The 24,643-nt window shown below is 39.6% G+C and overlaps 1 protein-coding gene across 1 annotated transcript in view; it reads right to left on the bottom strand.

The window, feature by feature from the left end:
* Positions 1-24,643, bottom strand: part of coro7 (coronin 7) — a 110,486-nt gene that overhangs the window by 4,303 nt on the left and 81,540 nt on the right. The window contains exons 10-22 of the mRNA XM_057344971.1: positions 5,954-6,008; positions 5,812-5,869; positions 5,268-5,413; positions 2,853-2,948; positions 2,477-2,575; positions 2,252-2,396; positions 1,966-2,141; positions 1,703-1,811; positions 997-1,083; positions 768-910; positions 579-683; positions 423-508; positions 187-322 (exon numbers count right to left, since the gene is read on the bottom strand). Coding sequence (XP_057200954.1) covers positions 187-322; positions 423-508; positions 579-683; positions 768-910; positions 997-1,083; positions 1,703-1,811; positions 1,966-2,141; positions 2,252-2,396; positions 2,477-2,575; positions 2,853-2,948; positions 5,268-5,413; positions 5,812-5,869; positions 5,954-6,008 — 1,441 coding nt within the window. The remainder of the gene's footprint in view (positions 1-186; positions 323-422; positions 509-578; positions 684-767; positions 911-996; positions 1,084-1,702; positions 1,812-1,965; positions 2,142-2,251; positions 2,397-2,476; positions 2,576-2,852; positions 2,949-5,267; positions 5,414-5,811; positions 5,870-5,953; positions 6,009-24,643) is intronic.

The raw sequence follows: 24,643 nt of genomic DNA, 5'->3' as shown, positions 1-24,643 counted from the left end.
TTTGGATGAGGTAAACAACGCTGATCCAAAGTGGTCTATACGTAACTTCTTGAATTTTTAAAAAGAATTTAGTTATTGCGAAATATTGCGATATGCACATTTGCGAAATTTCGATAATAGCGATATATTGCGCAGCCCTAGTGGATACGGTTGAAAAAAACACACAACGGACGCGTGCTGGCACACCTTTCCGGTGAGGATGAGGACGCTGGTGTCCGGGTCGTAGAAAGGGATGAGGGTGGAGGGGGAGACGTCAGCCGGTGCGGTAGCCACAGACCCCAAGGACTCGGCGGAGTACAGGTACAGCTGTCTCTCACTGCGACTGTACACAAGATTAAGTGCTTGAGACTCCAGATGGGTGCCGATACTGTCGGAGAAATCATTGTGGGATATTTTGTGCTGTAAACTTCTGTGGTACTCACCTGTCGAATCCTGACACCAGCAGGTATTTGCCATCACAGACCCACACCACACGGGCCCCCCGCTGGCCCTCAGGACCGGGACCCTCCTGAAGGGGACACAGTACGGTCAAACAACGTCCAAACAACGTTATTCGAATGATCTGAAGTTAAACTGACCTGAATGGGTAGACTGGATTTGCGTGGGTCGTACAGACGCACTTTCCCATCTTTACACACGGTGGCCAGCAGCTTGCCATCTGGACTCCAAGCCATTGCAAATATCTGCACGTGGAGTTTATTTTATATCGGTTGAGCCGCAGCAATATTTGTACATTTTCTGATCGAACGGAATTTGTTTTCTCTCACCTGGTCTTGATGTCCGTTGAGTCGCTTGACTTCCTCGCCCGTCTCCAGGTTCCACAGACGCACCGTGAGGTCATAGGACGAGGACGCCAGCAGGCCTGAGGCGTGGGGGTGGAACTTGATGGAGTAGATCTTCTCAGTGTGTCCTGCCATTGGTCGAAACTCGTGTCACTCAAACATCATGAAAACACCAGCACTGTTATTTGAGTGGAGAGGTGATGGGTACCCTTACCCTTGAGGACAAGCCCCGGCTCGGTCAGGGTTTCCGTCAAGCCTCCTTCGGGGATCTGCCACACACGGATCTTGGCATCGTCACCGGCTTTTGCACAGATACATCAGAGAGAGATGCCATTTTATTTTGAGCACATGACTTTTTGGTTCACAATCAGGGATCTTAAACTAGCACCTTAAAGATAGGTGCATCCAAAAACTTTTTACATTTTCGAGTGAAATGCTCCTACAACTTACGAACTGATCATTGATATTGTATTAATAACGCATATTGACACTCCTACGTAGTATTAAAAAAACGTATAAATAATAAATCTAGTAGACCAGTAATAATGAAAAATGTCTAATAAACCAGGTATGTTTATTAGATGTTTTATATATGTTTTTATATATACACGTATATTTTTTGTAATATATATATATATATATAATAATTTTATATATTTGATTTTTTTTATATATATTTGACGAAAAACCTAAATTAGTGAAATGTTTTTCGTAGTCTGTAAATGATATATCTTTTTAATAAAAAAAATATTTCAATAATTGTTAAATGAATATATATTTTTTAATAATATTTTTTAAATTATATACACAGCACTTACTAGTATTATGAATAGAAATGTCCGATTACAAACTTTAGTTAAAAAAAATTCTGTGACTGCAAAATGACAAAAAAATAAACAAACTAGGTGAAGGTAACTCACCCACAACCAGCTTGTGAGGGTCAAAGGGGTCGAAACAGAAGTCGGCCACATTGACAGTGTTTTGAATGGTGGGCAAGGCCGTGTCCGGCAGCTTTCCACGCCGAGACAGCTGAAACAGCACAGAGATCAAATAATAAGCACACGTCACCTGTATTTAGACATGAAACACGTTTAAACATCACTATATAGATTCGCGATCTGCGCAAACTATCATTTCTGTTAGCGTTTTAAATCTTTTGTCACTGTGCAAAGAAGATACTGACCTCAAATACAGCGATCTGGCCTCCAGCGATGGCGAGGGGAACCGCTACACGCTGTCCGTTGGCACAGAAGCCGTCACACTCGCCGGGTGTGGTCAGGTGAAGCCCTCGCAGGTTGGTGATGTGGGTGTCCCGGTGCAGAACGCTTCCTTGAATGTGACGGAACTTCGAACTCGGGCCTGAGAACAGTATTTTGGAACGTTACTTTTTTCTCAGCGATCTATAAAGTTAATTGAAATGATTTGAATTACTGGTTTGAATAACATGAAGTGTGTAATAACAGTTTCACCGAGCATGTTCTGGATGGCGCGAGAGCTCTGACTGGGGCTCGGCAGAAAGCCTGACGACAGGCCGCTGGTGGAGGACGGAGAGCGCGACGGGGCGGCGCTGCTGCTGCTGGGGGTGCTCACGGGACTGCTGGAGGTCGACGCCTCCTGAGCGAAATAAGACAAAGCATTTTTAACTCTTAAAGATCATTTCAGGAGAGAAAACATTTGGACCCATTCCCACTGACCTCTTTGCTCTTGTCACGGGGAAGATCTTTCGATGGCATCTTTGCCGATGGAGTGTTGGCTTTTGGTCTCTTGTTTGGGTCAAGACCGACTCTCTCCGCCTGTAACAGGGCAGCAAACATCACGGATGTGAAACACGACTCACTTTGAGTCATTTAATGTAATTCTCTAAAAGAAATCTCGACATAATCTAAACACTGCTGGTCTTATTGTGCACGATTCGTTGGTGCATGTTCTTCTAAAAAGCATGCATTGAAAAGACTTTCAACCCCCCCGTCTCACAATCCAAATAACCCCCATCAGAAAAAAATCAAGTGTCTCGCTTTTCTTTTGGAAATGTAAGTGATAAAGGCAGTGAATGTTGTGATTGGTCAGCACCTGTTTGTTCTCTCCTCTCCACCAATCGTCTGCTGTCATGGCCGGAGTGTGGCCCGTCGTGTCTGGATACAGGTCCGCGTGGAAGTCCTGTCCTGCCTGATACACAAACAACGTTCATCACACTTTATGTGCGCAAAACAAAAACGTTTTTGTGTGCTTTTGAAGTTTGAGAAGAGGATCCCCAGTAGGGTTGGGATTGGATACTTGATATAAAACGGAAGTTTTCATTCCTCTGATCAATTCCTGTTTCCACATTTTCAGAAATCTCAATTAAAGCCTTTATTAAAATGAATCATATTTTTTACTATTACTGTATATACAGTGCCCTCCACTATTATTGGCACCCTTGGTATATATGAGCAAAGAAGCCTGTAAAATAAATCTGCATTGTTTCTCCTTTCGATCTTTTATTTAAAAAAATCGACAAAATTCCAACATTTCATTGAAGGAAAACAATTTGAAGTTGGGGGAATATCACATTGTGAAAAAAATGTTTTTCTTCCATGTTGGCCACAATTATTGGCACCCTTGTATTTAATTCACTCGATTTATAAGAGAAACAGCTCTGGGTGTTTTCTTTTCAGTCTGATGAGGTTTGAGATTACATTGAGAGTCATCCGAGTCCATTCCTCCATGCAGAATTTCTCCAGATCCTTCAAATGTAGGCGCTCCCTCTTCTTCAGTTCATATCACTCACTTTCTATAGTGTTCGGGTCAGGGAACTGGGATGGCTGGTGCAGGATCTTGATTTTGTGTTCAGCGAGTCATTTTTTGTTGATTCGGATGCTTGTTTTGAACCAATGTGCTGATGGACGATCTAACCACGACCCATTATAATATTTCTATAAGAGCAAGTCAGGTTTTGATATCTGTTGGTATTTGATAGAAAACACGATGCCATGTATCTGATCAAGATGTCCAGGACCTCTGGTATAAAAGTAGGTTCACAACAATGAAGATCTGGTGACATATTTAACTGTGGACATGGGGCACTTTTATCCCTGTGTTCGCCAAACCTAAATCAAATCTTGTGTTATTGCTGCAAAAAACTCTTTTTCATTTCATATGGCCACAGACCCCAGTCCTGTTTGAAGATGGCAGATTCATATGGTGGGGTTTGTTTCTGCATGAGAGGAGAAGATGTGTTTCTTGAACATTGTCCCAAACAACTTGTGCTGATGGAGATGCAGTCTTCCTTTATTTTTATTTTATTTTTTCTGACACTAAAATTCAACTAATTTCTGCAATTTTCCGGCTGTGCTCTTTGAAAAGTCTTTGGCCACTCAAAATATTCGCTTTGCTGTGCGTTAAGACAATATAGACACACATCCTCTTTCAGGCAGATTTGCAACATCTCCAGTCCATTAAAACTTCTTAATTATTGCCCCGATGTTGGAAATGGGAATTTATATTATTTCAAATCTATTATTATTTCTTATTACAAATTATTATCTATTATTTCTATCTAAATCCACTTTCTATTTTGTGTAGCTCAACAAATCTTTTACTTTATTCTTTGGTTTTACCCATTACGATTAAGGGGGTTTGAGCATTGTGTTACTTAATATTATTTTCCTGTGAAATAAGAAGTCATGACTGGACAACATCATGTTTCTGGTCACCTTGGTGTGCTCAGAAAATGTAAATATTAATGGGAATATACTTGGGAGATATTTTACTCATAAGAATTTCTAGGGGTGCCAATAATTGTGGCCAGGGTGTATTAGAGAAAAACATTTTTTTCATAATGTTATATTCCCCCCACTACAAATAGTTTTACTTGAATGAAATGTTGGAATTTTGTTGATGTTGTAAATAAAAGATCAAAAGAAGAAACAATGCAGATTTATTTTTACAGCCTTCTTCGCTCACATTTACCAAGGGTGCCAATAATAGTGGAGGGCACTGTATAGTGTACTCTATATCAGAGTTATTATAGTTTTCAGTTTAGTTTTATTATTTTTTTAAATTAGCTTTTATTTTTAGATCTTTAGTCTTTATGTTAATTTTAGTTAAAAGTTTTAGCAATTTTGGTATATGCTTTTGTCATTTTATAATTTATTTGTTTATTTTTTATGTTGCTATATAATATTAATTAATTTCTATTTTAGTTTTATTTCAGTTTTTGTTTATTTTTATAATTTTAGTGCTTTAAACTTATTTCAATTCATTTTTGAGGCAACATTTCAATTTTTCCTGTAGTTAAGTTTTTCCCCATAATTTTTAGGTCAATATTTGATTTGATTTCAACGAACAGAGACGTTTTCAAAGTTTTAATTTTAGTAAACTAAAATAACCCTGCTCTATATACTGTATATATCTCATATAAACCAAACCAGTCAATAAACATTTACACTGTGGACTGGTTTATTTATTCTGGTTAATAAGGTTAAATAAATTATTCTTGGTCTTTACCTTGCGCGGCACCTGATAGCTGATGGGCACTATGAAGTTGTCTGTGAGCTGCAGCACTCGTAACACCTCACAGCTGCTGACGTCCAGAGCCAGTTTGGGCACCAGAGCGACGCCGCGGGTCGAGGTGTCGGTCAGACAATGACTCACTGAATAAAACAGAGAGAGAGAGAGAGAGAGACGAGAGAAAGAGCAAAGTAAAAGAAGAAGAGTTTTTAGAGCATATCAAGAGCATCACAGTGTTAAAAGGGATAGTTCATCCAAAAATGAAAATTGTGTCATCGTGTACTCACCCCTCATGTCATTACAAACCTGTATGAGCTTCTTTCTTCCACACAACACAAAAATATATATTTGAAAGAAAGTTGGTCACCAAACAGCAGCGGTACCCATTGACATCTATTGTATTGACACAAAACCAATGCAAGTGAATGGGTACCGCCGTTGTTTGATAATCGACATTCTTCAAAATATCTTCTTTTGTAAATGATGACAGAATTTTCATGTTTGGCTGAACCATGCCTTTAAAAACAAGAACACGCGTTACCTGGTGAGAGGAAGGGCTCAGAGAGAGTGAGCTCGAAACAGTCGATCACACTTTCGCCCTGACAAAACACAATCCAACTCATGTCAAACATGAACATAAAGAACGGAAGAGGTTCATAAGAATGAAAGAAACAGTTACGTACGTTTCCAGACACTGTGAGCAGTCCGGTATCAGGATCGAACAGAGGCATCAGAGTCCTGCAAATAAAACCAGACGCAAATGAACCGACGCTAAACTACCACAAGGTGGCGGTAGAGTCAACCAAATAAACGTTGCATTGCAGAACCCCGCAACAACGCTTGAACAATCTCTATCATTGATCAGAAACAAACGTCGAGAACATCAGATGCCTGTCATTTTAGGCTGACCTCTTGACCCCAGGATGAAATTTAAGCGCTCCGGGTCTCTCACAATATGACAATGTCACATTCATCCTCCCGCAAGATGACGCCCCCAAGCATGAGCCGGGTGAGCTCGGGCGACACACGCCGGGGTCACCGCATCTATTTTAAGTCACAGGCGCGTTTCCTGCTTCAGTCAAACCCGATCAAAGTTACCAGATCAAACCGTTCGACCACATCAAACGCCTTCGAGGGATAGAAGTGATTTCTTAAAGTTCCTGCGAGTTTTAGGAAAACCACAGAATGCCAGAGAAGTTCACCAGCGGGAAGGATTGTGTGGGCCGTTTAAAGGAATAGGTTACCCAAAACCTATTGATGTCGTGCCATGATTTTTTTTTCAACTTCAGTGCATAAAAAAGCTTCTGAAGAATGAGTGTCATTTTGTCAAAGCGCATTAATGACCGGGAATTTCATCCGTGTCTGGTTTTCATGAACAAGATTAAAGCAGAAATTGTTTCATATAATCCAAATCATTTGTTCTATTCAATCTTACAATTTGGAAAGCGGTTGCTTATCTTTCTCATGAAATGTAGAAGTGAGTTAGCCGTAAAGAACTCAACATGTCAGGCCACGCCGAACACTATCAGCTGGTACTGTATGTTTGGACGGGTGCCCTAAACTCCACTGGCAAGCTGTTTCTCTGGGGATCGGTGATGGGTGGGATGGTGTGTTTGACGGTTGGCTTCTCCTCCCCCAGTTTTCGCCTCAGGCCTCTGAAGTCAGTAAGGGGTCTCCACGCTTTGTTAGAGCGACTCCGCGTTCCCATGTCGAAAGTTTCTCCGCAGGAAATACACGAACACCTCAAACGTTCCCACACCCACCCGTCATATACGCCACAATAAATCTCCACACTGTTTCTGTTTCTCACTGCCATGAATCTGCAGGTTTCTCATGCCGACAACTTCCCACAAAATAAAAGAAGAAAAATCATCATCTTTTCAACAGCAGTGAGCACATTTTGAAGACTTTCTCTGAAGAGTTTTTCCTCCGCAAACTCACATCTTCTCAATATATTAGTTAATATTTATCAATCAATTCAACGATTAATACATGCATGTGTATGTGTTTATAAATACAGAAATCAATACGCGCAGTACACAGACATATATTATGTAAACACAAACTTTTATTCTGGATGCGATTAATCACGATGAAACTTTTTGAGTGTCCTATTAAATATATTTATATAAGTATGCTATACATTTAATATTCATTTTTATAAATATTATTATTATAATAAATGGAGAGTTTGTTTCCAAAATGAGATAACTCTAATTTTTATTGTGCATTCCAATTAATATCAATCAAACTGAGGTTGGTTTGTTTTGTTTTAATCCATAATAACTCAAAAAATACTGCTAATTACCACAATAAACACACGATACCATAATTAAAAAACATGATTTTGATCTCATTTTGGAACCAAACTCTTCTAATATTATATTATTATATATAAAAATACTTTTTATTTTTATTGTAATGCTGTTTTTTAAACAATACAAGATTGTAAAAAAGTAAATAAATAATAAATCTGAATTGAATTATATTGAATGAACTTATTGCTTATAATATCTTCTGACACTTTTGATATCGCGCTTGTTTCTCATAAATAATGAGATAAAATGTACGGTTCAACATTTTGCTTCTCAAATGTTTCTCATTTCTCACAGAAATCTCACATGTCGACCAGAAACTGCAGAGATTTTTACATGAACTCAAATTTCATCACAGTATTTAAAAGCATTTCTGAATTATTTATGCCCTAAATTATTATTATTATTATTATTATTAACAGCAATGAGATAAAATGGAGATCAATCTTTTACCACAATGGTTAGTTATTAGTTACATTATTCCGTCATTTCACGGATGAACAATTGGCCTGTTTTTATTGAACATTCTTTTAAATGTTAACATTACGCAGGTGAAGCTACAATAAATAATCTCAGTTTAAAGTTATAAAGGAGCAACATCTGGGACATTCCTCTGGGAGAAAGAAGAACGCACTTAAATGAAGGTACGCTTCACTTCGCCGCTAAACCCAGGAAACATTTTCTCACACAACTGAACGTGAAAAGGACGTGTGTGTATGTGTCCAGACGGCAGTCTGTCCGTCATGAATGAATGCTAAAACACTTAGGGACGTCATCCTCCAGTGACTAAAGCTGTGAGCGCACACACACAAGAACACACACGCGTGTTGTTGTTGTTAAACTGGGGGGTGGAGGGACGTTCTGCCGCTAATCCAGACGTAAACCTGCACGGACCACAGAGGATCATGTGACACACACGCACACAATTCAATTACTACAATGTTTTAGGACACGAAATACACATCATACGTGCACTGTTCAACTGAGTTTGGCTAATAAACGGAGACACGGGTCAAACCCAAATGATTCCCGCAGGCACACCGAGTTATTCACACACTGGCTGGCCAACATTTAATGAGCGTGCATCTGAAAAGTGCATCGACAGGACAGAGATCGGTCAGCGGCCGCTGGGGATTATGGGATAGGGACCAGGCGCAACTGGTAGATGACAAAAGAAAACAAAGTAAACACGCAGGAGTCAGTTGCTCTGTCATCGCTGCAGTTGTACATTTTCATAAGAAAATAGTGAATTTGCATTTTTAACATTTCTTTTTTTGTGCAAACATCGGATCAAATCAGTCGACAAAGAGATAAAGGCTGATTTTTGGCAGCTCGCATTAGTAGTATTGCTCAGTGCAGGTGTTGTGCGATGCCATTTGTTTAGCACTTTACAGCTGTTGACAAATGTNCGATCTCATTTTGGAACCAAACTCTTCTAATATTATATTATTATATATAAAAAATACTTTTTATTTTTATTGTAATGCTGTTTTTTAAACAATACAAGATTGTAAAAAAGTAAATAAATAATAAATCTGAATTGAATTATATTGAATGAACTTATTGCTTATAATATCTTCTGCCACTTTTGATATCGCGCTTGTTTCTCATAAATAATGAGATTAAATGTACGGTTCAACATTTTGCTTCTCAAATGTTTCTCATTTCTCACAGAAATCTCACATGTCGACCAGAAACTCAAATTTCAACACAGTATTTAAAAGCATTTCTGAATTATTTATGCCCTAAATTATTATTATTATTATTATTAACAGCAATGAGATAAAATGGAGATCAATCTTTTACCACACTGGTTAGTTATTAGATACATTATTCCGTCATTTCACGGATGAACAATTGGCCTGTTTTTATTGAACATTCTTTTAAATGTTAACATTACGCAGGTGAAGCTACAATAAATAATCTCAGTTTAAAGTTATAAAGGAGCAACATCTGGGACATTCCTCTGGGAGAAAGAAGAACGCACTTAAATGAAGGTACGCTTCACTTCGCCGCTAAACCCAGGAAACATTTTCTCACACAACTGAACGTGAAAAGGACGTGTGTGTATGTGTCCAGACGGCAGTCTGTCCGTCATGAATGAATGCTAAAACACTTAGGGACGTCATCCTCCAGTGACTAAAGCTGTGAGCGCACACACACAAGAACACACACGCGTGTTGTTGTTGTTAAACTGGGGGGTGGAGGGACGTTCTGCCGCTAATCCAGACGTAAACCTGCACGGACCACAGAGGATCATGTGACACACACGCACACAATTCAATTACTACAATGTTTTAGGACACGAAATACACATCATACGTGCACTGTTCAACTGAGTTTGGCTAATAAACGGAGACACGGGTCAAACCCAAATGATTCCCGCAGGCACACCGAGTTATTCACACACTGGCTGGCCAACATTTAATGAGCGTGCATCTGAAAAGTGCATCGACAGGACAGAGATCGGTCAGCGGCCGCTGGGGATTATGGGATAGGGACCAGGCGCAACTGGTAGATGACAAAAGAAAACAAAGTAAACACGCAGGAGTCAGTTGCTCTGTCATCGCTGCAGTTGTACATTTTCATAAGAAAATAGTGAATTTGCATTTTTAACATTTCTTTTTTTGTGCAAACATCGGATCAAATCAGTCGACAAAGAGATAAAGGCTGATTTTTGGCAGCTCGCATTAGTAGTATTGCTCAGTGCAGGTGTTGTGCGATGCCATTTGTTTAGCACTTTACAGCTGTTGACAAATGTTTGACAAACAGTGAAAACAGGCGTTCTTAACACACATCCACTGCGCCATATACTCTATACTTTCTTTTTAAAAACTGTATCTTCCTATATGCGTGTAAAGTTTATTTGCAACAATACAAAACCGTGAAAAGCACTATAGAAATAAAATAAAACGAAATTTAATTAAAAAAAAAACTAAACGGTACAAGAGGCGTGCCAAATTTCGAACGGTTATACAATCTATAGAACAAAGCCCCTTCCTTGAAATCTGAACATTAAAGGTCTCCTCAGACGAGCACTTTCAACAAGTTGGTATGACTTATTAGGGTCTTCATGAAATGTCTGGAACATATTTTGCTTAAAAACACTCGATAGCTGTGTAAACAAAACCCTTCTTGCCTCGTCAAAAACAGCTATGCTCACAGCAACCCGTTTTGGTGCATGTCTCTTTAAATGATAATGAGTTACAGCGAACCCCCCCCCCCCTTCTGTCCGGCGTGTCAACACAACACACGTGTACTAACACAACACACGTGTACTACACTGCCATGGCAATGGTTTAGCTAAATGATGTTTCCTGAATTCCTCTGCGGTTTCGTCTTAAACGTCTCAAATCATTCGTCCGGAGACAAAAAAATCAGTCACAGCAAACAGCTAATGCGCTTACGTTGTGCGTGTATGCTTACCTAAAATCCACAGAATCCACTGCAGATCTCAGCGGTATTACATGGATTTTAGCGCTCGTCATTGACAAGTTATAACGTTACACACACAACGTGAGAGCTAGTTTGCTGTGACAGATTTTTCAGCCTAAGCACGAATGATTTGAGACGTTTAAAACGAAACTAACCCCAGTGTTCGCCCGTTCATTAGCAAAACAAACAGCTTGCCGCAGCTAAACATATTAACGCACATAATGTGTTAACATTCATACAGCTAAACTCCAAGTGTCCATCTGCACTTATATACAGTAAGTTTAACACTGGCTTTGAATGTTCTATTTAGCCTGTGACTGACTTAGATCCCTTCGCTATCATATGCTAACGTTATCCTCCTATATATACGGTACATTTATGTCAATTCAGACTGTTGATAAATATTACTTACATCCGCAGTTTTGTCTCATTCAGTTGGTCTCGATCCCTCTTGAGGAACAACTTTGAAGCTAATCCTGCTTGTACTGCATGTCGCAGGTTGAAAAAGCACTCCGGTTTAAAGTGATTCGCGCAAACAAGCAGGTTTTTACTTATGGTTTCTGATGGATTTCCACTAAAAATAAAATAAATCCACTCCTGTCTCTTCCTAGGTTTGGACTCTGTGCAGCGACTACATTGCACGAACTTTAGCCATGGCGTCACGTACACCGCTGTCGCTTGTGAAAACAACAATGGCGGAGCGCGGTGGGTGGAACTGTGTAGATTAAGGGGCGGTAACATTACAATAAAATCCGCTTTGGACGTCACAATCGGAGCGAAATCTGAACGGCTCGATTTCTCACATGCTTGCAGGGAAAGGCACGCCAAAACAAACTTACTGGGTTCTTATTTTTCACGTTTTCTGGGTTGCTAGATGCACCGGGGACCCGATTATAGCACTTAAACACAGAAAAAGCGGGGTTTTCATCTGATGTCTCCTTTAAAAGTGCCCTTCTACCCTTTGAATGTGAGCGTCAGAGGGTAAACTCTGCTTTGCGTCAACATTCATATCAGAACGTAACAGGAATTCGGCCCCCGTGAGCATCATAGCTGTCAGCAAACTCCAATTCAGCCATGAAATAACCTCCAGGTGCGTTGGAGATCAGCGGATAAAGGCCACGTACAGAATATTACTATCATTTCGATGACGGACACTGGTTATGTTATTAAACACAGAGGCCTGGAGGCTGAATACAGCCGGTGTGTTAGTGTGCGAGATGTCAGAGTTGTAGATAAGCGTGCAGGTGGAATGGAGAGGCGGGGACAAACTGACGGACAGGCAGATGGGAGGGGCTTGACCTGTGTCTGTGTGTACGGTATTGAATATATTAATATATAGAGCCAAATAAATAATCATAACAAAAGGCTCATAAATTGGCCAATTCATGTTTTTCTTTCAATCTGATACCATGCGTGTTTCTGTGAGGCTTAGGGGGTAAGAAATATCAGAGCTTAAAATAAAACCAATAGAAGTCTATGGAATGACATCACTCATGCAACAAGCGTGTGTGTGTATCATCATCGGTCCACAATTCATCATTGCAGCCTCCTTCTGGACACACATTGCATTGTGGGAAACATCAGTGATTGCTTTACGAGCACGTAAAGAGAGCGACACAACTTCCTCTTCCCAGAGCGTTCGATAGTTAACCCACGAACACGTCACTGAACAGATGAGAGAGAGTGTGAGAGTCTACAGGCTCTGTATATCAAACACTGACAAGCCTTACAATTTCACACACATCTACAGACACCCTGCAGTCGTGTGTGTGAAAGCACAGAGCTCTAGAAACACACAGTTTCATTCCTGAAGCCTGAATAAACGGTCAAATACAACGTTAAAATAAAGAACTGATGCCGGTCAACATTGGCCGTCAAATGTACCATTATATCACTGTTTTAATGGTTAAACACTCGGACTGGGAATACTAAATGTACTGTAAAGAAGTATCTCACAGCGGCTTATCAGATTATAAAAAATGTCGTCCCAGGTCCTGTAATTGCAGGTGTCATCACCGGGTGTACGCGCACGGCATGCTTCTTGCCAAACAGGTGCGTGTGGGCTGTGACAACCACGACAAGATTTCACAAAACAAATCCAGATCTGATTAGCACCTGCGTCTGTTCCAGAAGAGACCCGTCCAATCAGAGCAAAGGTCTGATAGTTTCCAAATAACAGAGCCGAAAGAAACCGTTCAAGTTCTCCAAGAAACCCCTTACTCTCCAGTTCTTGAGAAATACACACACACAATAATGTCTTACAGAGGAAACAAACCTATATGCTAATCAAGGTTATTATAGTTTACTAAAATTATTAACGCATTTCTGTTTGTTGATATCAAATAAAATACTGGCCTAAAGCCCATTGCACATCGAGTCCGAAATTTGCGTCCGAAATTTCCTCACGTTAAAAAATAAATACGACCTCACGTTGTGTCAATCGCATTTACACACTGCCTCCGATATTTTCGTCCGTCATAAAAAATTCGGACCGGGTTCGATTTTCTGCGTTTTTCGCATCCGTCAAGCATTTTGAGTGGCCTTTTATAACAACTCAACGAGAGCCAAATATAGAAAATTTCGGACTGTATGTGCAAAGACCTTAAATCTTATATAAAAACTTACACTACATAAAAATGAGAAATGACGAGTCACAAAAGATATTGAAGATAAATAGAAACTAAAGTAAAACTGGAATGGAAATCAAATTAAATTCATCTTAAAAGATAACCAAGTAAATAATAATTTATCAAATAAAAAAGCACAAATTAAACTGAACTTAATATGAAAACTAATAATAAATTAGTTAGTAAAAAACGAATTCAAAATATTTATAAAACAACAATAAAAAAACGAATATACTCTGATGCTGATCTGAAGAACCTATAAGTTATATCAAACACCTTCAAAGAACCATTAAAAAACGTTTTTATAAAAGTGTACATACCTAACAAATGTAAACATGCATTCAAAGTGATTAAAGGTTAAAAAACTGAAAACAATGATTCATTTGTGCTGACAGATGTCAGAATGATGCGATGAAGATATTAATGTTTCACTAGAAAGTCACCACCGATATCTGCCGCTCAGATCTGTGATGCACTTCAGTTGAAAGGATTTAGCGAGGCGGCGTTCAGGAGGAATGTGACCAGCTGCGGTCCGAACACACGCGTGTGCCATTTTAATGAAACTGGCCACCAGCCCTGCCAGAACACATTTTCACGGCACAATAATGATCTGAAGATATACAGTACGATGACACAAACAGATCGCTTGGCCTTTTTGTTCACAATGCATCTTTATACTGTGCGATGAATCACAAAGAATCTGTCGACAAAATGCTCCAAAATACACACCGTGGCACGGCTTTCAGCACACTAATAAAATCAAGAAAACATGTCGGCAAACACAAAACAGACCTTATTAATCCAACATGACTCAATATTGAGCTTTGTGCTGGACCTCATCAGAAAGAAACAAATCTGGTTCAAATAAAGTCGACAGCAAAATTAAACACTAAACTCATGTTTTTACAAGAGGGCAAAACACAAAAATCAATCCCGGTTTACACCCTTCTGGACATTTATATAAAACAAAACCCTGTCAACAGACTTGAATAGAGGCGTTGTATGTATATTGCTTTATACTTTCAGTTCTGGATGCTGATTGGTCAACACGATTGCCAGTAAAACATGCGATATAGTAATATAGTTCAACACATCTGCTCACCAGCTTTTGTGTTCATCACTAAAACAGCACACATTACTGTAGTTTATCATTTAGAGATATTCCACGACTAAATAAAATCATGTTTTAATGAACATTTGTGACCCTGGACCACAAAACCAGTCATTAGGGTCAATTTTACGAAATTGAGATTAATACATCATCTTAAAGCTGAATAAATAAGCTTTTTTTATTGACGTATGGTTTTGTTAGGATAGGACAATATTTTGTAGAGATATAACCATTTGAAAATCTGGAATCTGAGGGTGCCAAAAATATTGAGAAGAATCGCCTTTAAAGTTGTCCATCGGAGGCAGTGTAGCAGGCCGTTGCCAAGACGAAACAGGTTTGTTTTAACGCTCTCTATTGGCTTACCGCTGTAATGACGTTGTGGAGAGTAGAAGAACCCGAAAGCTGAAATTCTAAGCTTTACATAGATACCAAACTTGAGTAGGTAAGTACTACGCGAACAAAGACGTCTCCCACAGGGGGCGCCATCTTGAATATAATTATTACGTGGTCAACTTTCACTGTGTTGCTTACATGAAAGGTGGCATGAATTATGGGACACAAGAAACAAACACAATCCACAAAGACATACAAAGTTTATGTAAGAGCGATAGCATTCTGGGGGGGGGGCTGTAGAGACGCCCAGACTGCCTCATAAACTAAAGGGCAATGACAGTTCTCATAAACACATGCTGACAGAGAAAAGCCATCTGGATAGCCACTCACACTATGCCAATGTTCATGTAGTCAATAAGAATTCAAGAGAAATCAGGTCACAACTAATGATGTTTATTTGGGACGATGTAACAGATCACTGTTTTGATCAAAACACAATTAGATTTTTGCTGTCAAATACGTCTTGCGACTTTGACGTTATACACCTCAATGCCTTCAGTTAATGAATAAACTTTGGTGTGTTATATCAGCCCTTTTCATGCAATGACCAATATATTGATGGTTTCAAACATCAAAACTTGACAGCCCATACATTTATATTTAATACCATATGGCTATCATAAAGACGAATACTCTTATTTACCATAAAAAAGCCAACTAAAACTATTAAAATAGTTGAAATACTTGGAGTTAAAATGATCACTTACAGAATAAATCACACAATAAACAATGACAAATCATATAAATAACACAATAGCTAGTGCACAAATCCGGTATTTGGCTGCATACTTTAGTCCAGTGTTTATATTCGTAAAAACATAACCATCTGTGTTTACATTAATAATTCTATGCGAGACATCTGGTTTTCCAAATGCATTAAAGCGAACAAATCTGTCTTAAGGCGGATTTTTACTTCTGCGTCAGACCTACGCCGTAGCCTCTACGCCATAGGCAACGCGCCGGTTTTTGTTTATACTTCTACGTCGTTGTCGACAGGCAATGGCCACTAGGTGTCAGTGTCCACAGGCGTGTTGCTTGCGTAACCAAGACAAGAGGCGAGGAAGAAGCGGTTCGTTGTGTACGCTGTTTGAGAAGCATTTAGCAGTGATAGCGGCAAGTTAACAGTCACTTTTGCAGCTTGAGTTGTTAAATACAGAAAAACACGTCATTTATTTAGATAATTCATACGGAAATGCGTATGAGTAAACCTGAGTTTTTTAACCTGTAGCCTCCCTTCAAGCAGACCGGTCATCGGGTTTGCGGTCCGCGTCGCTACAGCGTAGAGTACGGCATAGGTTTGACGCAGAAGTAAAGAGCTCGCACTTTAGCGTGTGCAGACAAAACTGCGAATTGAGCTTCAGAAAGTGTCGATGTACAAAACATCTGCTTCACTCTCGAACAGGCGGAAACATTTTGATCGATCCAGAACAACACTTACAGAACAACATTCACAAATAATTAATCTCTTTATGAAGCTATACAACAGATTGGCGAGAACGAACTGACACTTGAATTTGATGGTTCTGTTGCACTCGAGCGTGTGTGTGGTACAGACGTGACCTCACCACGGCCCGGAAACAAGGAGCTACGCGTTGAACTCCAGACAGAAACTGACTTCAAGGGGAAGCAGGATATAAGCGTTAAACTACCTGTCAGCGGGGCTTGAGAACCAGACGACCTGGCAGAAGACAGCAGAAGAAGAAGCAGGAATAGATGGAGGCCGTACACAGACGGTCACGACCGGGCCGACCCCCGGCTGCTGAGGGTCACAGGAAGAGACTCATCTGCTCACCGTGAGCATGTTAGTCACACATACACGGCCCTTGAGAAAGCATGACGTTTAGTTAAAAGTGAACATTACTTTGGAAGCTTTTTTAAGACGCAGGTGATGCCAGAAACGCAAGCGGAGGGACCGGAACATTCCATTTTAAGAACCAACCGGACCCTAGCCATCTCCTCTCAGTGTGAAATTTAACGCACGGGCCACCGGTTACGGCAACACGAGGATAGCTACGGTCTACTATTTTTGAGTAAATGGAAAAACAAAGCTCAATCTGAGCCAAAAACATCATGAGCTCAAATCCAAGACGAGGCGGCCACGTCATCATTAGTTCATAAAGTAACACAAAACTGAAACACGGGGATCTCGTGGGTTTTGCTTTAGCACACTGTTGTTGAAAAGGGTGTGTGTAGACGCTTTTATTCAAATCAACATTTGCTTTTATGAAACTAACCTGACACTACACGTTATGCAACCTAAAACGTCTCAAAACCAAGGATGAGGATAAACAGACAATGACATTTGCACTGGGAAGCAGCCTTATCATCAGTCCTGTTAATACGATCTTCTGCACTTTTGATATTACCTTTACTTCTGATAATGGTTGCCACAGTTGCATCATCAGACAACATCTTATTCGCTTTCGGTCTGTGCAGATCAGATCGGATCACACATCAGGACCAGGCATTCTTTGACAAAACATGCGGCCAGCTCCCGCACCGACTAACGTATGCGGTCGTGTCCGTGCATGTCTGGGTACCATCAGTCCTACATTCATCTTTACACTTGGAAAAATACAAATGTGCCGTAAACGCAAAGTTCAGGCAAAGCTTAGAAACAATGTTGCATTCAAACATCAATCGATACATTTTAAAACGGATACAAAACGCGTGCAAACAGAGAACACAATGAAGTTCAACACAAATTCATTTAGTCACCATCATTTGGTTCAAAACCTGCATTTGACAAAAGAAGGTATTTTGAGAAATGTCCTTGTGGTTTTGTGTTCATACAATGGAAGTCAATGGGGGGGTCAATGTTGTTTAGTTATCAACATTCTTCAAAATATCTTCTTTTGAAAAGGGTGAATCAATTATTTTATCCCTTTAAGAGAGCACACCAACACGCCAAACCATAATAAAGTCTTAAAAAGTTCCGTGTGGATTCTAAAGTTCACTGCATTTACTGAATGACACGACGAAAACATAACAGAAACACATCGAAACAGATGAAGAGCTGAAGTGATAGAAAGAAGCAAAGATCATATTGATTCTGATCATTGTCAAGTTATGGTCACAAATCAAAGACTCCTTTATCAGAAGCTACTTCAATCAATCTGTCATTTTTAAAGTAGATTGTACATCATTTTAGAGGCACTTTTATTTCTAAAGTACATTAAAACACCAAAGATCTTAGATACCAAATCAATATCAGTGTGTACAGACAGACGTGGGATTTAGTTTTGATGAGTTATGATGGTTTGAGCTGGCCCATCTGGCAACAACCTTACAGACACATATTGCCTTAAAGGGACACTTCATCCAAAAATGAAACTTCTGTCATCATTTACTTACCCTCAAGTTGTTCCAAATCTGCATACATTTCTTTGTTCTGATGAACACAGAGAAAGATATTTGGAAGAATGCTTATAACCAGACAGATTTTGCTCCCCCATTGACTACCATAGTAGGAAAAAATACAAAATACAATGGTAGTCAAAAGTGCTCCAGAACTGTTTGCTATCCGACATTCTTCAAAATGTCTTTTGTGTTCAACAGCACAAAAAAAGATAACGTAATTTTTCCAACTATGAGAGTCAATGGGGGGCAAGATCTGTTTGGTCACAAGCATTCTTCCAAACATCTTTCTCTGTGTTCATCAGAACAAATACATTTATACAGATTCGGAACAACTTGAAAGGTGAGTAAACATTGACAGAATTTTCATTTTTGGGTGAAGTGTCCCTTTAAAGCCACAATATGGAATATTTGGACCGCTAGATGGCGCACTTTCGAAACAACAACAAAAGGCGAAGCTAAATGACGTTATGTAGGAGAGTGCAATTATGGGACCTGTCGTTTTCACCATCCAGAGGCGTATGGAGATCGCCCATCTTGTTCACGGACGAGGTAATGTATTAATTCTATTTTATGTCATCGTAATGAATTAGCTTGCAAGTAACGTGGAATGTAATTCTACGTTAGCCCGCGACTGATATTGGACTTTGTCAATTGATTTGGTAGCGTAATGCTACACAGTTTTACCTGTTTCAAACAGTCATACAGTCGTCATTTAAAAAGTAAATTGGAACGAACCCACAGTATTTACAAGTAACGTTATTGGCTACATATTTTTGTGCGACGTATACTGTATTTCATAGGGTAACTGCATTCATAACTATTCAAATAATCTGTGCATGAGTATTTCGTGTACAATAAAAAAATTGTGCTTACCTGTCTATTAAAACACATGCGAGAGCGGAGTCTGTGTCGAGTCCAAGTTGGTCGCAAAGCTCTCTCCATTTAGAAAACTCTTTTATTAATATTAAAAAGGATATTAATCCTTGTTTTATTTCTTCGTTTGTCCATAAGCCTGCTTGCCTCATTTGGCCTACGTTTACACTTTTTTGGGTTTCCTTTACTCGCCAAAGAGTAATCGTGATCCATAATAACAGAACAACAGATGCTGCGTCCCAGATGCTGTATAACCACTTCCGCATTTGTGTGTTGACGTAGTTTCTACAAGCGGAAACTGAGGGTAGTGCGGAGCAGCGGATATTAAGTCACTGATATGCGACAAATACAAGGGAGACAAGGGACGGGCCATTATTTTAAATAGGAATTTCTCTGGATTTGCACATTCTTGGGAACATTTGGGATAATGTAAGTACACAACTGCATGAAATATATCACACTGTGCAAGTGATTTTTGGATATTTCATAACAAAATTCTTCCATATTCAGAATCAGAATCAGAATCAGAAGAGCTTTATTGCCAAGTGTGCTTGCACACACAAGGAATTTTCTTTGGTGTTGGAAGCTTCTAGTACAGACATTTAACACAATGACAATACAATATAATACGATATTGTGGCTTTAAGCATCACAGGACACTGGTCAACAAACATTCGGTTTCATCCATGCACAACTTTTTTTGCTTTTGCATTTTACAGTTTGGAACAATTGAAAACTGGCCATCTAATTTCTTTGCAATTCTGTGCCGTACACCAAACTTTCAACATAATTCACTAAACTATTGTGTATTCACATTTGAACAAACATGCACACAACTAAAAATCCAGCTTCAGCAATCTGCCCCAGCACATGTGCCTTTGTAGTTTTTTGTTGTTTGTTTTCTGGGCTCTGAATTGCCAGCGTTGTATTCACATTTAACAGACACGGCTGGCATTATAAAATAGCTGGCAAAAGCTTTGGAAATAAATAAATCGCAGCCTGAGCAAACCGACCGAACAAGGTCTCCATTACCCATAATGCCTCGGTGTCTTTATCTCTATCAGCTCGCAGCATCTGTGTCTATCTGTGTTATGTGTGATATTGTTCCAGCATGTTTGTGTGGAAGGGTGCATGATAAGGTCACCACATGTGCGATCTGTGTGTGTTATGAGGTCGCTGAACATCATCTCAGCTGTCTGCCATGGAGGTCTACACAGTAAGAAACACACATGCATGCATGCATGCACGCGCACACACACACACACACACACACACACACACACACACACATCTTCAACCCTTTTTCTATCCAATTCATTGGTTAAAACTGACATTTCCCGCGAAATCGTACCTGACAGCTCAAGTGATAAATTATAAATATGCTTACTGTTGTAAGCGTAGTACTTTGCTTAATATATGATTTATGTTTATTTTCAAGCAAAAAAATGCGTACTGCAGCTTTAAGGCCAGATTCACATTTCGAGTCTAAAACCGTGCGGAAAACGCGAGCCGCGCCTCTTTCTCTCTTCAAACGACCCGTGGTGCGCGCGCGGCACTCCGAAAAGTTAAACTATTTCCATCTCGATGCGGCGCCGACATGCCTAGAAAAATGTGTCTCCCCTATTTGCGCGCACCTGCCGCGCTTCTACATTTAAACTAACGAATATGCGCGCGGAAAAGACGCGAATTGTGAATTGGGCCCAAGACTCAGTAAGAGTCACATGTATGGAGAATTCAATCCCATGATGCATTGTCACATGATCTGTAATTAATAATTAATAAATCTCTCATGTGCTATTTGTTTGATGCATAAAGTTGCTGTCTATCCAGAGCGTTCCAAAACGGTCACATATTTTAGTTGGATGCTGACTAAGGCCTGATTCACATTTCGCGTAAATAGCAAATAGGGAGCGACGCGGTCGCTACGCGCATGCGGTGCGCCCATTTTTCCTGGCGCGTCGGCGCCGCACACCGCGTGTCATTTGAAGAGAGAAAGCGGCGAGTTTTAGACTCGAAATGTGAATCGCCCCTTAAAAGGTAGCCGCCAATGTGGGAACTGTTTGGTCATCCGTTAACCCGGCTCTTTCGATATTGATGCCATTGTTACTTAAAACTGACATTAGTTAGACGTGCTCTCTTGTGGATGCACATAGCGATAATTTCTGCGAACCGCTGAGATCATACCTCGACAAACCACAAACATCAGACGTGTCATTCCACACACACCTCTCAACAGTCCAGCACTGTGAGAGACGGACAGACGCTCCGCTTCAAATCCCTGCGAGATGCCTGCCCAGACAGCATTTTACAGGTGCGCTAGCCCTAGACAAACATGCCATGTGTCAAAGTGTCACAGCACTCCTCTTGGACCGGCTCTACACATTTCTGCTCACTGATACCATCCTGAATCCAGCAAGGTTTAATTCAATTTTATTTATATAGCGCTTTTCACAATGTGCATTGTTCCAAAGCCGCTCTACAGGAGAAAATAAGAAAAACTGAAAAAAGGTAAAACACAGCACAGTGCATGGTGTATCTTCCTTTGGGTTTAACAGAACAAAGAAATGTATACAACCCAATGGTGAGTAAATGATGACAGAATGTTCATTTTTGGGGTGAACTATCACTTTAAATAGTAAATAACGATTGTGATGACACCAGAGACCCAGCTTTCAAAATGTCATTACACGTGTTCGCATCAGTCTGACCCATCTGACTGCTTGCAACCAGATCTCATGAGATAGATGTTCACACCATCAAGCGTAAACAGATCCTGCAGTTAATGCTGAATGTACTGTGTGTCTGCGTCTGACAAATTTGAAACTAGGGGGTGGAGTGCTCACCGTCGCCCCCTATACGTGACAGAGAGAAGACTCAAATCCTCAAGTCCAAAAGAAATGTGAAGGTAAAAACAGCATGTGCGATTTCCAGTCTCTCCCCAAAATTCCTTCTTATTCTTTCACACTTTCCCCTCCACATGTTCATCTCTTGCACACTAAATCTACAACATAACTGTCTGTTTAAAAGTCTTACAGTCTGTGTCTATAATGGCTGTGGGACGTTTGACATGTGTCAGGCCAAATCCGCCGGAGGCTGGGGTCTGGTTACGCGGTCAGGGTCTATGGGCATCTATGACTAGTTATTTATTAAACATGAGCACCTTACATGCTTTTCTGAAGCACAACAGAAGTGCATGAGAGAAACAGACTGCATCATCATACTGCATGAGGTGAGACAAACAGGTGGAAACTGCATCATCAGAATCACTTCTATAAATACGAACGCACTAGATGTGTGCGAGTGGGTGTGTGTGAGAGAGAGATAGTTTGACATCTGGAAATGAACACCTGGTTTTTACAGTACGCTGTTGTAAGCCAACCACATTTGGCGCTATAAAGTAGAGGCCGCCAATGGCTGTAAGGCCTAATGTATTTCTGCTCTTTCACTTCAGTAACCAATAAACCTGAAGACAAATTTAAAGAGAGTGGGAAAGAAAGAAAGAAAGAAAGAAAGAAAGAAAGAAAGAAAGAAAGAAAGAAAGAAAGAAAGAAAGAAAGAACTCTAACAACACTATAACCAAACAACACTGAACCCAATTGAAAAACCACAAAACCACTGAGACATTTCTCAAAATATCTTCTTTTGTGTTCCACTGTAGAACGATTCATATACAGGTTTAAAATAATTGATGGCAGAATGTTTTATTTTTGGCTAAACTATCCCTTTAATAGAAAATTAATTACACACATAAAGACATGACTACAGACATGTGAGTAAGCAAGCAAGCAAGTTAAGCAACTGAACATGTTGTATGAGTAATTAAATCAATAATTAAACAATAAGGAAGTAATACAATGATGTAAAGCATGTACTGTAAGAAAAGAAAGAGTCTGAAGTAGAAACAGTAGGTAAGGTTGATTTGTGACTCTTTGGGGAAAACGTGACGTGTTTATTTTAGCACTGAATGTGTGAAGTGATGATCGTGACAGATCAGTGTTTGGAAACACAGACACACACTCACAAGCACACACTTACGCAGCGGTGATACACAAAAGTGTTCTTCGAAGCGTCTGTGACAGCGACACGTGTCACACACCGAATCCCTTCCTACTATCAACAGTCTGTCTGCACAGTCTAAACTCTCACTGATCTTTAATAAACTTCACTAAAGATTTACTGCATCTACAAACCAATCACTTACAATTTGTACATACAGAGAGCTTTTATCTGAGAACCGCAGACGTAAACATCCTTTACACTGTGTGAATGATCCATCATCACACAGGTCAGACAGACGGAGAGAGAGAGAGAAGACTGGGGTTTGCATTCTCCACAGTTCATATATTTTGTACTCGGCATGCTTTTTTAAAGTGTATTATACAATGTTATATAGTAGTTGTTTGATGCAGTAGTATCATATGCACAAGAAAATGCAACTTGAGAAAAAATAAATGAATAATAAAATAATAAATAATTTGACTTTTTTTATTTAAAAATCCATTACATTTACACAATTTGGGGTAAAACAGCCTTTGCAATCAAATTGTATAAAATAATCAAGATGCATAAATAAGTGTATATACTGTATATGTAAAAACGTTTATATACTGTATGAATGGCCTGGAACATCAGAATCAAGATCCTTTGCTCGCTTTATCATTGCAGTACTAATACTGATCCCAGATGCACAAATCTTACAGAATAGAAAAAATCTATACTCCCTGAAAACAAACACTGAGATCTCATGCAAATTCAGAAAAGTAGATGTGTTTTGTTTTACAGCCCTGTAAATATTTTCAGTGACTTTTTTGCAGTGCTTCACAGCTTAAAGATGATTCATGAGCAGAGGTCTCTAAACGACACCGAAAAGGGTCTGATCGCTATTACACCAAATGAGGAACAGCCTGAACACAGTAACTCTGTAAAAACTGCAAACTGTTTGCAAACACACTGCAGCTGTTGGTTTATAGTTCAGTTACTGGACCATCAAGACTCACGAGTTAAGACCCCAGAATGAAAATCCCATTTTGGTCTCGAGACTGATTTCAATACATCTGCTGAAATACATTGTGGCTTTGGGAACATGATGGCTGCAACAACTCAACAAGCCTATATGCCTATATAAATGATGTAAAAATATGCCTATATTGTTAGCTCATGTTAACTAACAGTAATGAATAAGACCTTACTGAAAAGTGTTACCATTTTTAGCAAGCACGAAGCGGTAATGATGTAAATAAGGGGTAGCCTATGCAAAAG

Source organism: Triplophysa rosa, linkage group LG11 (assembly GCF_024868665.1).
Source record: "Triplophysa rosa linkage group LG11, Trosa_1v2, whole genome shotgun sequence".
NCBI lineage: Eukaryota > Metazoa > Chordata > Actinopteri > Cypriniformes > Nemacheilidae > Triplophysa > Triplophysa rosa.
This window is presented reverse-complemented; position numbering and strand designations above follow the sequence as displayed.